Source organism: Schistocerca americana, chromosome 3, assembly GCF_021461395.2.
Source record: "Schistocerca americana isolate TAMUIC-IGC-003095 chromosome 3, iqSchAmer2.1, whole genome shotgun sequence".
NCBI classification, from domain to species: Eukaryota; Metazoa; Arthropoda; class Insecta; order Orthoptera; family Acrididae; genus Schistocerca; species Schistocerca americana.
In genome coordinates, this window is record NC_060121.1 from 198307312 (window position 1) to 198321484 (window position 14173).

General features: G+C 43.9%; 1 protein-coding gene across 1 annotated transcript in view; it reads right to left on the reverse strand.

Annotated features, from left to right (window-relative positions):
• LOC124605969 (solute carrier family 22 member 7-like) overlaps window positions 1-14173 on the reverse strand; it is a 150510-nt gene that overhangs the window by 100309 nt on the left and 36028 nt on the right. Inside the window, exon 4 of the mRNA XM_047137933.1 lies at window positions 10186-10343. Coding sequence (XP_046993889.1) covers window positions 10186-10343 — 158 coding nt within the window. The remainder of the gene's footprint in view (window positions 1-10185; window positions 10344-14173) is intronic.

Consider the following 14173-nt stretch of genomic DNA (forward strand, 5'->3'; position numbering starts at 1 on the left):
CTTAAACAAGAAAAATAAGAGGGTATCGAAACGTATACTTCCCCAGAAAAATATGTGTTCATAGGATGGACTGCGTGACGCCTTGTTCCTGACATTAGCTCCGTCAAATGTGTCTGTAGGGTATTATGATGTCTTACAATACTGTACCTACCATTAGTTGGTCTCCACACAGTTGTGTTGTTCGAGTCGTGTAATAGTCTACGTTAGTTTTCGTTGTGTTTGTGTATATTACTCGTATTTTATCGTACTGTCCACCCTGGGTAAGCATCAAGGTGTTTTACCTTCTTCCAAACACGTATTCACTTCATTATTATTGGGCTGTTTGTAAGTATAAATAGTGTACTACATTTATATTTTTCTTCCAATACTGCTCGATAAGTGAAATGGCGGATACGATAAGTTGTTCTGGTAAGTTGTTCGACCGACTTTTCCAGCATCTGAGGGACACAGGTAGTCTTGGAAGACGACAGTGGAAGGCCTCGCACAATCCGCATGTCTGACATGTCTGACATGGAGGATCGTGTGCTACGTTTGGTGGAAGAAGGCCGTGGCACCAGTGTGCGACAATTAGCAGTAGCAGAAAGCGTGTCTGACTTTCTTATTTTGGGGGTACTTTACGTAGAATAACTGTACTCATTTCAGCTGACGCGCGTTCAGGCGGTAAGGCCACAGGATCATCATCATGTCAGACTGTGGTTCTGCGAATGGCTGCAGTTCCAATGTTCACATCCAAAATTTTATTTACCGATGAGGCAGGGTTTACAAGACATGGCGTCATGATTGTCCCTAACGAATACGTATGGGCAGATGTAAATCCCCAAAGCAATTCACAGAGAGGGTTGGGATCCCAGACGTTAATATACGAACTTCTTATATGGGCAAATGTAAATCCCCCTTGCAATTCGGAATTCAGGAAATAGGGCATCAACAGCGATTCGCAGTCGACGTATGGACAGGTGTACTTGGCCGTATATTAATGGGGCCATACGTGCTACCACAAAGGTTAACTGGGGCGCATTATATGGACATTCTCAATTATGTATTGCCTACCTATCTGGGGGCTGTGCCATTGCAGCAACGAATACATCTAGATCTACATGGATACTCTGAAAATCACATTTAAGTGCCTGGCAGAGGCTTCCCCCACCTTCACAATTCTCTGTTATTCCAATCTCGTATAGCGCGGGTAAGAATGAACACCTGTGTCTTTCCGTACGTGCTCTGATTTCCCATATTTTATCGTGGTGATCGTTCCTACCTATGTAGGTCAGTGTCAGCAAAAGATTTTCGCATTCGGAGGAGAAGGCTGGTGATTGGAATTTCGTGAGAAGATTCCGTGGCAACGAAAAACGCCTTTTTTTAATGATGTCCAGCCCAAATCCCGTTTAATTTCTGTGACACTCTCTCCTATATTCCACGATAGTACAAAACGTGCTGCCTTTCTTTTAACTGCCGTCAAGGATGGCCGAGCGGTTCTAGGCGCTACAGTCTGGAACCGCGTGACCGCTACGGTCGCAGGTTCGAATCCTGCCTCGGGCATGGATGTATGTGTTGTCCTTAGATTAGTCAGGTTTAAGTAGCTCTAAGTTCTAGGGGACTGATGACCTCAAAAGTTAAGCCCAATAGTGCTCAGAGACTTTTGAACCTTTTTTTTCTTTGAACATTTTCGGTTTACTCCGTCAGTCCTATCTGCTAAGGATGACGCAGTCTTTGGTTAGCCTTCCCCACAACATTTTCTATGTGTTCTTCTGATTTAAGTTATTCGTAATTGCAATACCTAGGTATTTAGTTAAATTTACAGCTTTTAGATTAGTCTGATTTATCGTGTAACCGAAGTTTAACGAGTTCCTTTCAGCATTGATGTGGATAAACTCACACTTTTCGTTATTTGGGGTCAACTGAGACCTCTCGCATCATTCAGATGTCTTGATCTTCTGATGAATTTGTTAGTCGATAAACGACCGCGTCGTCTGCAAACAACCGAAGACGGCTGCCCAGATTGTCTCCAGAATCGTTCACACAGATAAGGAACGCAAAGGGCCTATAACACTACCTTGTGGAACGCCAGAAATCACGTCAGTTTTACTCCGTGACTTTCCGTCAGTTACTACGAAATGTGACCTCTCTGAGAGGACATCACAAATCCAGTCACAAAACTGAGACGATATTCCATAAGCACGCAATATCACTACGAGCCGCTTGTGTGGTACAGTGTCAAAAGCCTTTCGGAAATCCAGAAATACGGGTATGTTTCATGTATGATGGCGCACCAGCACACTTTCCTCACAATGTGAACACGAACATCTCACGCAGACATTTCAGGACCGCCAGATTGGTCGGGAGTGGGAGAGGGGGTGGGGTGTTGGGATACACACCTTGGCCTGCTCATTCCCCACACTTCAATCAGCTATATTTTTGGTTATGTGAGCAATTGAAGGAATTGGTCTACGCGCAGATACCACAGGTTCTTCAACTCGATCCAGCAGGTACAACTACAAACGGGTATACTTCATTCCTTACGCCGATGGGCAGAATGGTGCATTGTCATGAATGGACGTCGCATTGAGCATCTTCTATTAACACGTGTTTATCGTATAAAATATGCATTTGCGGATCGAAGTTTCTTGGACTTATCTCAGAACGTATGCATTTTCGCATGTATATTGAAGTAATTTTTGTTGTTTTGATGAATAGTGTTACCTCTCAAAGCATTCGACCCTTTTTTGAATACCCTGAATGTACTCAAAATGAATCGTTAATGTGACGCTAGGTACGCCTCTCATGAAATTTCTAAAATACAGAAAAGCGTATCTGCGTAATAGCAGCTTCAAATTTCAGATAAACTTATTCACTAGCCTCCTCTACGTAGCCGATTCCGTTTTATGTATTCCATGTACTTACACCCACGTATTTGATGGTTTTACAGCTACCAAAGACATTTCGTCTGTCGTGGAACCATGAAATAACAGGTCCACCGAGCAAAGAGTATTTATATCAAAACGTACTTTTCTTTCATGATCATCAACGGTCAATACGCGCAGCAAATGTAAACAGAAATAATCTGGAAACTGATGATGTCACTAATGTAGATACTGTTCGCAAGCCAAGTGAATTGGATGGTTTTTCGTTTTTTCTTTTATTTCAGTCTATAGTCAAAAAAGTTTGTCGTCCAACTGTCGATTTCAGTGTGTGACCTTCCTTCATATAGCGACTTCCTTCTTAAATTTACAGAGCCTTCTGACTCTGTCATAAGCCATTCACGGAACTAGTTTCGCAACCTGCAACACAGTAGCGAATTAATATAGTGATCGAAGAGTTTCACAATGTCACTCTTTCACTGCACTGTACGATCACAAAATTGGTCGCCCTACAGTCATTTTCTGTTTGATGATGGTCACCAAAGACCGGATATGAAAGTCAAACTAGATGTTTTGGGATCGCAGAGTGAAATATAAGAACTTCTTATCTTTCTGGATTCACTATTCTCATTCAAGACTATGCCGCAGTTTGTGAACTATGTTATCACGTTTAACGGCTGTGATGCTCGACCCCTCACCGTCATTATCTGTTATGTTTTACTAAAAATAAAGCCCGACCTCTCCTCAACAACCTTCTGACTTGTTGGAAATAGACAAATGAATATAATAACTTATAGGTTTGGTAGGCATAACACGGTTTTGGACCAATCACGTGTTGTTCCCTTGCTGATGCCCGCGGGATGGATGTTAACATTTGAGAGGCTCATATTTACTCTGGACTGGATATAAAAACAGACCTTATTCTATGAAGATAAAGTCTTATTTTCATTTCCGAATTGTAAAAGAGGTGATCTGGCTCAGTAGGAAGCCGGTAACATTTATAATTAATCAGACATCCATTAATGACTAATGGTAAGCGGGCATTTCTTGACAGTTGCCGTATATATATATATATATATATATATATATATATATATATATATATATATATGTGTGTGTGTGTGTGTGTGTGTGTGTGTGTGTGTGTGTGTGTGTGTGTGTGTGTTTCCCAGTGGCACTGTGATGGTGCGGGTCTTAGGCTATGAGTTCGTTCATGGTTCCTCTATTTTTGGTCATGCGTCTCCTGACTGTTTTGGTATCACAAGCAGCCAAAGTTTATACTCTTTGTGGCTTCCTCTAACAGAATGGAAATAGCTGCCGAGTGTATCCATCATTCACTTCTGTTTACGGTTATCCGCATTTTTCTTCTCTCGCAAGTGCGGGAGGGAATTTATTAGACTTGTCAGTCCTTTTAATTAGATACAGATTTTTCGTGTAACATCAGTATCTCAAACAAGTAAATTATACAATTTTCAAGTGTATTTACGTCCTATGATATAGTTGCAACAGTGTTATCCTCGAAGGGTGTATTCTTAGAAATATCTTTCTTAGTTGCAGGCCCACATTTAATCACTACAGACATCTTTTAGTGAAGAGCACTCTCTTTGCTCTTCAGATATTTAGATTGTTGTTTCGCCCACCATTATTTGTTTAGATTTCGGGGCAGCAACAAAGTGATAACCTATTTTAAGACACAGCTTGTCACTACCATTATTTCTGTTACTCCTCAGTATTTGGTCTACGTCTGCTTGCTTTCAAACTACATTCTGCACTTGGCAAACCATTCCATTCAAGTTCTGGCATTCTTCCTCATCTTCACTGAAAAAAACAAAGTCATTAGTATGCCCAAATACTGAAATATAATAAATTTGGATGTTTCTCCCAGTACTGTGTCTTCCTATTATTTCCTTATGTTCTTCTTCGGTATACATGTCAATCGGCAAAGTTAGAGCAATATATGTTGCTATCATGGCGTAGGGATAACAGGGGTAAGGTAAGACAGATATTTAAGAGTACTAAGGAATATACACTGAGAAATATGTTGACGATCGAGGTAATAAAGATATAGAAGGGTGATGTGGAGAATACACTGAAGAATATGTAGATGATCATGCATGTGAATATACACTACCTTAGAAAAAGTATTAGTGGACATTAATATGGGGTACGTCTACCAATTGCCTTTCTTTTTAGTCATTAGTCTGCTGAGTGATTTCATGCGGCCACAAACAAATTCCTTTCTTGTGCCAAACTCTTTATTTAAGTATAGCAATGGGCATCTACATACTCACTTATTTCAAAAATGGTTCAAATGGCTCTGAGCACTATGGGACTTAAGATCTGAGGTCATCAGTCCCCTAGAACTTAGAACTACTTAAACCTAACTAACCTATGGACATCACATACATCAATGCCTGAAGCAGGATTCGAACGTGCGACCGTAGCAGTCGCGCGGTTCGAGACTGTAGCGCCTAGAACCGCTAGACCACCGCGGCCGGCACTCACTTATTTGTTGCATGCATTTTAATCTCTGTCTTTCTCTACATACTTTACCCTCTACAGTTCTCTCTAGTACGGTGGAAGGTATTTCCTGATGTTTTAACGTGCACGCTATCATACCATCCATTTTCCTTGTCTATTCCATCTGTTCCTATCTTTGTCGGTTACCCAGAGTACCTCGTCTGACCTTACATTATTGGTCCACTTCATTTTCGACTTGCTTCTGTACAATCACATCTCAGATGCTTCGATCCTCTTGTTTCATGGTTTTCCCAAAGTCCATGACTGACTACCATGCCATTACGTGTTCCAAGTACATTTTCTCAGAAATTTCTTCTTCATATTAACACCTACATGTGATACTAGTAGACTTATTTTGGGCAGGAATATCTTCTTTGCTTGTACTACTCTGTTTTTTACGTCCTCCTAGCATCAACCTGTTCTTTACGTCCTCCTTGCATCAATCTTTTTTTTACGTCCTCCTTGAATCACACGTCTTGGGTTATTTGCTTCCAAGAAACCACAATTCCCTAACTTCGTTTCCTTCATTATCATCAATAACGATGTCAAGTGTCACACAGTTCTCATTTACGTTACTTCTCATTACTCTTGGCTTCTTGCGGTTCACTCTCAATTACTATTCTGTACTCATTAGACTTCTTCACTTTCAGTGAGAATAGCAACGCCATCAGCGAATCTTAACACTGACATGCGTTTACCCTGAATTTTAATCAGAATCTAAATCCTTTCCATTATTTACGACGTTGCTTCTTCGGCGTACGCATTGAAAAATAGGAGCGAAACACTTCATCCTCTTCTTACACCATTCTTAATCCAAAACTTGTGTACATATTTAATAATACACGTATTTGCATATAGCTTACACTTTTTTCTCAAAATTTAGGGCCTTTTGTCGACGTTCTATCTCATCTGAAAGGTGTTCCATTGTGTTCGGATCGGTTATCTGGGTGGGTCAGTCCGTTACAAAAATGCTGGTTTTCCAAAATCGTTGATTCACAGACGCTGCTTTATGACTGGTTGGAATGTAATGCTCATACCAGCAACGTCTCCGAACTGAATAAAATTCTCTCGGTTTACATTGAAACGCGTACGTTTCATATGTATTCATTACAGCGATGGCGAGGCATGACAGAATCTCTGACCAGAGAGTTATTTATCGTTGCTAGTCTGCGCTTGACCGCGCGAGAGTTCAGTAGTGTGTGTGGAGTCGGCAGAGCGAGTAGTTCAGTGGCGAGTGGAACTCTGTCGGTAGTAGTTGTAGCGAGTGGACGGTTGTACTGAGCGGTCATCGCCATGCGTCGGCGGCGTGCTCTCCTTCCATCTCTGGTCACGATTCAGGACGAGGTATATTGTTTTAGAAGGTACTGAAGCAGCATTGCGCTCAGCTAATGACATATGTTAATTGTAATTAATTTGTTCAAGAATTGCCCCAATAATAATTTTCGTATAAAGTAACTGTTTTAAACAAAATGATTCATTTCAAGTCAAGTAATACTTCCTATGCATTCCCTCCAAGAATTAAAATTAAACATGTGCCAGCATTGCACGGAGCTGTGCCGAAAAATAAGAGCAGATATTGATGGAGTTTACTGATGTAAGACTTTTGGTTTTTGTGTTCAGGTTTAATTACTGCACAGGGCCGAAGGTCAGTGCAGCTGCCCTTATAAAATTTATCAGGTTTAATTACTGCTGTTGAGATATTACATTCAGTTCATGCCTCATTATTTAATTAACATTATTGTGAGTTTAATGGGCAATCTTCATTCCGTAATTTTGTGGAAAGACAACATTTGGCTCATTTACTTTTTACTTAACATTGACTTTCATAATTTTGCTCGGCGGTTATGATTTCACTATTATTGACCTTTTATTGTTGTTGTGGGGAGGTTACAACATGCCGCGTCAATTCAGGATAAAACTCCAAGCTTTCAACCACTACCTCTGTAGTCGTTGTCAGGGATAAAAGTGACTGTCATAAATTACTATTTATTTCCTTTATTCTATTTCAATTCCCCATTCGGGCGGGCTGGCAGCAGCATATGCGCTTCACTTCAGCCGAAAGACATAGATCGAACAATAGAAGACATTTAAAAATATACAAAGGAGAAAACATGGTGAACATACATATAAAAAAGGGGGAAGATCGTGGAATAAAATAGACAAAAAGAGGGGCGACTGTAAAATGGAAATAAGAACTGTAAAAATGTCGCCCACACATAAAATCACCCACTGGGACAATAAAAGAACACAAGGCACAGTATTACTGGAGCATAAAAGTATCGACAGATGGCGTAGGACATAGCAAACACTGACAGTGACACTAAGTACAGTGCCAGCACACAATTAAAATCACACCTCTCGATGCACAGTAGAAACAGTACTAAACACAACACTGATGTGGCACACTGATGATGATGGAAATGGAGTACCTGCCAGGCGCAAGGACATGAGGGAGACTGGAAGAAGGAAGGGCGGGTGGGGAAAAGAGGGGGAAAGATGGGCGGGGGGCGCGCCAAAGAGGGCCAGGTAGGGAGGGATGTGGGAAGAGAAGATGCAAGGGTGGGGTGCAGAGTCTCAGGGAGGAAGGAGGAAAATCCGCTCTGGGAGAAGGAGGGGAGAGGAGAAAGGGGGCCCTGGGGTGGGGGGGAACAAGGCAAGGTTATAGTTGGAAGGGAGGGTAGATGTCACGGCGAAGTTCATCATCCGGGAGGGGGAGGCGCTGGAAATTGCACTGACGAATGAGGTGGAGGGTGTGGAGGTGGACAGAGGGAGGGATACAACGATAGAGGCATGGCACTAGAGGCGCGGCAATGGGTGGGGGTGGAGAAGAGGGAGGAAACCGGAGGGTTGTGGGGATCAAGCCTGCAGACAGTGTAAAGGATGTGGAGATGTTGGAGGAACAGGAGGAGATTCCTAAACTAGCGAGGCTCTCACTTTTATATACAAAGGACGGCTTCTGACTGACTGGAATACGTCATAGCAGTAGTGATATGGCGCGTAGTGACGTGGTGCCATCTACCTCCATAGATGTACTTTCTATCCCGCATTGCTTGCAGGACCATCTATTGAATCAGGAGGTAAGGTGCGGGAAGCCTTCCTCTGCGATTTTTCTTTATCCAGTGCACTCTTCCAGGTGTTGCTAAATGCATAGAAGTTGTCTCTGTTCAAGTTATTATCGCTAAGTCTAATTTCGACCGCTTCCCGGATCACAGAGTCCCAGTAATTCGATGCGTGGGCTATTACTCTCGTGTCTTCAAATAAAATCTTTTGCTTGTTAAGTAGGCTGTGCTCAGCCACCGCTGATTTATCCAAATACCTGTATTTCAGGTGGCGCTAGTGCTCGATGCAACAGTCAGCAACGTTTCGTACAGGCTGGCCGTAATTCTTCCTGCATTCGCAAGGAATACTATATATTCCCGTCACCCTTAAGACGACACTATCTTTGACTGGTCTCAACATTTCCTTAATTTTCCTAGGTGCTCGGAAAACTGGTTTTATTCCTTGCCTCTTTAGGACTCTGCCTATCTTGCTTGCTGTAGCACCGCAAAATGGAAACCGCGCTGCGTGTTGGTCCTCTTCTTGTTTATGGATGGCATCGTGTCTTACTTTCTTGGACTATGCTGATTTAATTTCACTGGCAGAATAACCATTTCTCTTGAAAACAGTCGTCAAATGGCTAATCTCGGGACCGAGGTGGTCCTTGTCGGAAATAGTCCAGGCTCTGTGTACTAAAGTATTCAGCATAACCCTCTTCTGAGACGGATGATGGAAGCTGTGGCAATGCAGATATAAGTCTGTATGCGGTGGCTTCCTGTACACAGAATGTTCCAGTCGTTCTTTCAGTTTTCGCTCCACCAACACATCTAAAAAGATAACTTCTCTTCCTTCTCTACCTCCAGTGTAAATTTTATGTTTGGATGTACACCATTCAAATGTTCGACGAACTGTTGCAGCGTGTCACTCCCATGTGGCCAGATTAAAATGTTGTCGTCGACGTATCTGTAGAAGCATGATGGGCGGAGGTGAGCACTGCTCAACGCTGGTTCTTCAAAATCCTCCACGAAAAAATTCGCTATTGCAGGTGATAGGGGGGAACCCATGGCTGTTCCATCCGTTATTTCATAGTAATTTCCACTGTATAAAAAGTAAGTGGTCGGCAAGGTATGCCTGAACAACTTGAAAATTTCTGAGGAAAAATGAGCAGCCAGCAGTTGTAATGTGTCGTCCACAGGTACTTCGGTGAACAGAGAAACCACGTTGAGGTTGACCATGATATTATTTATTACTTCTGGTACGTAAATGATTTATTAATTTTTCAGAAAAGGTCTTGCCATTTTACCGCCGTAAATTGAGTAGCTACGGCATTCTGATCGCCAATATCTTGTTTCTTTAATTGGAACGTTTTATGTCAGCTGATCCCTGGTCTCGGCACGCCTGTTTCCTATCCTGATGTTCTACTTCGTATGGAAGGCCCATCAAGTCTCCTAAGAACACTTATGAGTAAAGCATTGAACTGAGTGAGTGGCTTCACGCAAGTGAACGTCTGGATCATAAGATGGACAGTTCGGTTTCGAGACTTATAGGAGCTACGATATCTTCATTTTCTTGCCTTTGAATGTGGTGATCATATAACTGCATTTATGGACAAGATTTATCCTCATATATCTTTCATAAATTGGCGGTTGCCATAACGTTGATTTTTTTGCGTCATATCTATCTCTTGAAGTTCTGAGAACTGTGTGTATGTAATACCCTAGTGTTAAAAAGTTAATTTTATGGCAGCAGCTGCGTCTGTTGATGCACTTACCAACAGACAAGGCAGATTCATGCATAGGTCCGGCCGCTGCTGTTACGAGGGACTCTGCCAAGATGAACAGCACCGGGATGTCTGGTGTGAGGACCAGCAGCAGTCTGCTGATAGCGTGGGCAGCCAGGCAGAGGAACTGCACGAGCTGCCGTCCGTACCTACAATCGTAAAGGAAAGTGAGTTACGTTGTTCAGCATCAGGAGGGTGATTTCGTACTTATTAAGGCACTCATACTGTGATTACTGATCCCTTCAAGAGATTCAGGAAAACTAAGGTACTATTCTGCCCTTCTGCCAGGATGTACTGCACCGGGAGCAGCTCCATTGTCGATTAAGGATTCCAGCTACGGAGGTAGGACCAGACTATGGGGTTACAAATACCTTGTAATCTCAGTAACTTGCCTCAGTTCAAAAGTATCTTCGACACGCTAACGCTTCGTGTCAGCATCCCCTTGACGAGAGCACATTAGTCGCTGATGGCCAATGGGTCGCGATAAATAGGGTTCTGCTGAACCTGCTCTGATATTGGAGAGCTACTGCGAGACGTGAATTAATATGAATTGATATGTAAAAACCGAGTAGCAGAATCAAGACTAAAGAGAGCAGTAGCTGTGAAGTTACAGAATTTAGCGCAATTGAATTCGGAAATTGTCTTATGAGCGTTACAGGTGCGAAATTCTCTGTTTGCTCCTCATCTTTACGTGAGCAAGTCCATGTACTACTAATTCTCTGATCACATTTATAATAATCAAATAGTACAGAAAGATATTGATAGGTGATACCTTGTAAATGTCTAAATGTTTGTTTTATGTTACATTATTTGTTTGAGGTATTCCGCGGGTGGCGTGCGTTGGATAGAGTCCCTCAGTAGACATCCCTACATCGCAGCAGGTGCTGCATGGAGCTAACAATGCTATACGGAGTGCCTAGGATGACCTGATAGTACTACCTCGGTAGATTCGTCAACGAAAACGAAATACAGCTACGTCGTTAAAAGAAAAATAACGAATTACAAAAATGCAGACGTCCGGGTTTGAGCTTAGCATTTGATTATATACCTGCAGTCAATCATGCCGTAACAGTTAACTGGTAATTCCAACTGCAACACGTCTCTCAAGATAATTTTAAAAGAAGGTAGTTAATTATCTTTGATTAATAGAACGATGAATGTCGTAATCATTCCCATTGTTCACTTGGTAACCGCGTTGAGAAGTGAATCTGCTAAGAAACTAATATGGACAGAGGTGCTGCAGAAGACAGATCAAGGCTGGGCAAGTGTGCATTATAAAAGTAGCCGAAAGCTTGTGATAATCTTTGTATTTAACGTAGAACCACAATGTCTGATTTATTTAATAACGGTATTGTTAAACCGTAATTATATTGTGTGTGATTCTTGAGTGTGATGTTTACAACAACGATGAACCTATGTTGTTCAGAAATTGATAAAATTTTATGTAAAACTATCTGAATAGTAAACTATTTTACAATGATTATTATTACATTCACTGAATATACACTCCTGGAAATTGAAACAAGAACACCGTGAATTCATTGTCCCAGGAAGGGGAAACTTTATTGACACATTCCTGGGGTCAGATACATCACATGATCACACTGACAGAACCACAGGCACATAGACACAGGCAACAGAGCATGCACAATGTCGGCACTAGTACAGTGTATATCCACCTTTCGCAGCAATGCAGGCTGCTATTCTCCCATGGAGTCGATCGTAGAGATGCTGGATGTAGTCCTGTTGAACGGCTTGCCATGCTATTTCCACCTGCCGCCTCAGTTGGACCAGCGTTCGTGCTGGACGTGCAGACCGCGTGAGACGACGCTTCATCCAGTCCCAAACATGCTCAATGGGGGACAGATCCGGAGATCTTGCTGGCCAGGGTAGTTGACTTACACCTTCTAGAGCACGTTGGGTGGCACGGGATACATGCGGATGTGCATTGTCCTGTTGGAACAGCAAGTTCCCTTGCCGGTCTAGGAATGGTAGAACGATGGGTTCGATGACGGTTTGGATGTACCGTGCACTATTCAGTGTCCCCTCGACGATCACCAGTGGTGTACGGTCAGTGTAGGAGATCGCTCCCCACACCATGATGCCGGGTGTTGGCCCTGTGTGCCTCGGTCGTATGCAGTCCTGATTGTGGCGCTCACCTGCACGGCGCCAAACACGCATACGACCATCATTGGCACCAAGGCAGAAGCGACTCTCATCGCTGAAGACGACACGTCTCCATTCGTCCCTCCATTCATGCCTGTCGCGACACCACTGGAGGCGGGCTGCACGATGTTGGGGCGTGAGCGGAAGACGGTCTAACGGTGTGCGGGACCGTAGCCCAGCTTCATGGAGACGGTTGCGAATGGTCCTCGCCGATAGCCCAGGAGCAACAGTGTCCCTAATTTGCTGGGAAGTGGCGGTCTTGGCGTGCATCCGTGCGTCGCTGCAGTCCGGTCCCAGGTCGACGGGCACGTGCACCTTCCGCCGACCACTGGCGACAACATCGATGTACTGTGGAGACCTCACGCCCCACGTGTTGAGCAATTCGGCGGTACGTCCACCCGGCCTCCCGCATGCCCACTATACGCCCTCGCTCAAAGTCCGTCAACTGCACATACGGTTCACGTCCGCGCTGTCGCGGCATGCTACCAGTGTTAAAGACTGCGATGGAGCTCCGTATGCCACGGCAAACCGGCTGACACTGACGGCGGCGGTGCACAAATGCTGCGCAGCTAGCGCCATTCGACGGCCAACACCGCGGTTCCTGGTGTGTCCGCTGTGCCGTGCGTGTGATCATTGCTTGTACAGCCCTCTCGCAGTGTCCGGAGCAAGTATGGTGGGTCTGACATACCGGTGTCAATGTGTTCTTTTTTCCATTTCCAGGAGTGTATTTTGTGATTCCGTAATGATGTTACAAGTTTGCGTGCATGGTGGAGAAAGATCTACACTAACTATCCAGCACATTATGAGAAATTACCTAATAGCCAGTCTGTCCACCTTTGGCAGGCATAACAGCGGCGATGCGTTGTGCCATGGAAGCAGTGAGGTCTTGGTAGGGGACTGGCACCACATCTGCACGGAAAAGTCGCAGAATTCTATTAAATTTCGAGAAGTGGGCAGTAGCTCTGATGCCACGTTTAGCCACATCCAAGACGTGTTCGACCTAGTTCTGATATGGTGAGTTTGGGGGAGGGGTCTCCCATCAATTGGAACTGCCACTGTGGTCCTAGAACCACTCCGTCACACTTTGGACTTGTGACATGATGTATTATCTTGCTGAAAAATGCCTATGTCGTCGGTCAACATGACCATCATGAAGGAGTGTACATGGTCTGCAACCAGCGGATCTCCACGTGAATGTCCCCGTGAACTTATTGGAGCTGCCGCCAGCTTGTCTCCGTCCCGCAGTACAGGTTTCCCTGGAGGGCAATGGATTCGTGTCCTCCCATCGGCATGACGAAGAAGGCATCGGGATTGATCAGACCCTGCAACTCTCTGCCACTGCACTGACGTCCAGTACCGATGGTCACGTACCCATTTAAGTGGTATTAGCAGATATCCTGGTTTTAACACTGGCACATGGGTGAGTCTTCTACTGCGAGGCTCATCGTTTGGAGTGTTTGGTGTACTTTGTGTTCAGACAGACTTGTACTCGGCCAAGCACTGAAGTCTCATGTCAGTTCCGTCTCATTTCGTCGGCTGTCCGATCAGTTGGCCAAGCCTTTGCCAGCATTAAAGTCTGATGTTACTTCTGCCACAGTCCGTCGAATGACCTGTTTTACGAGTCTGCCGAGCATACGATGTCGGACATCAGTAATGAGCGGTGGCCGCCCAACTCCACGACGTCTGGACGTGTTTTCACCTTCGATACGCCATGTCTTGAAGACAATCGCAGCAGTCAAGTCGTGCTGTTTTCGAAACGCTCATGTCGAGTCTCTGTGCCATCAAAGCGTGCCCATGCTAAAATTCAAATAGA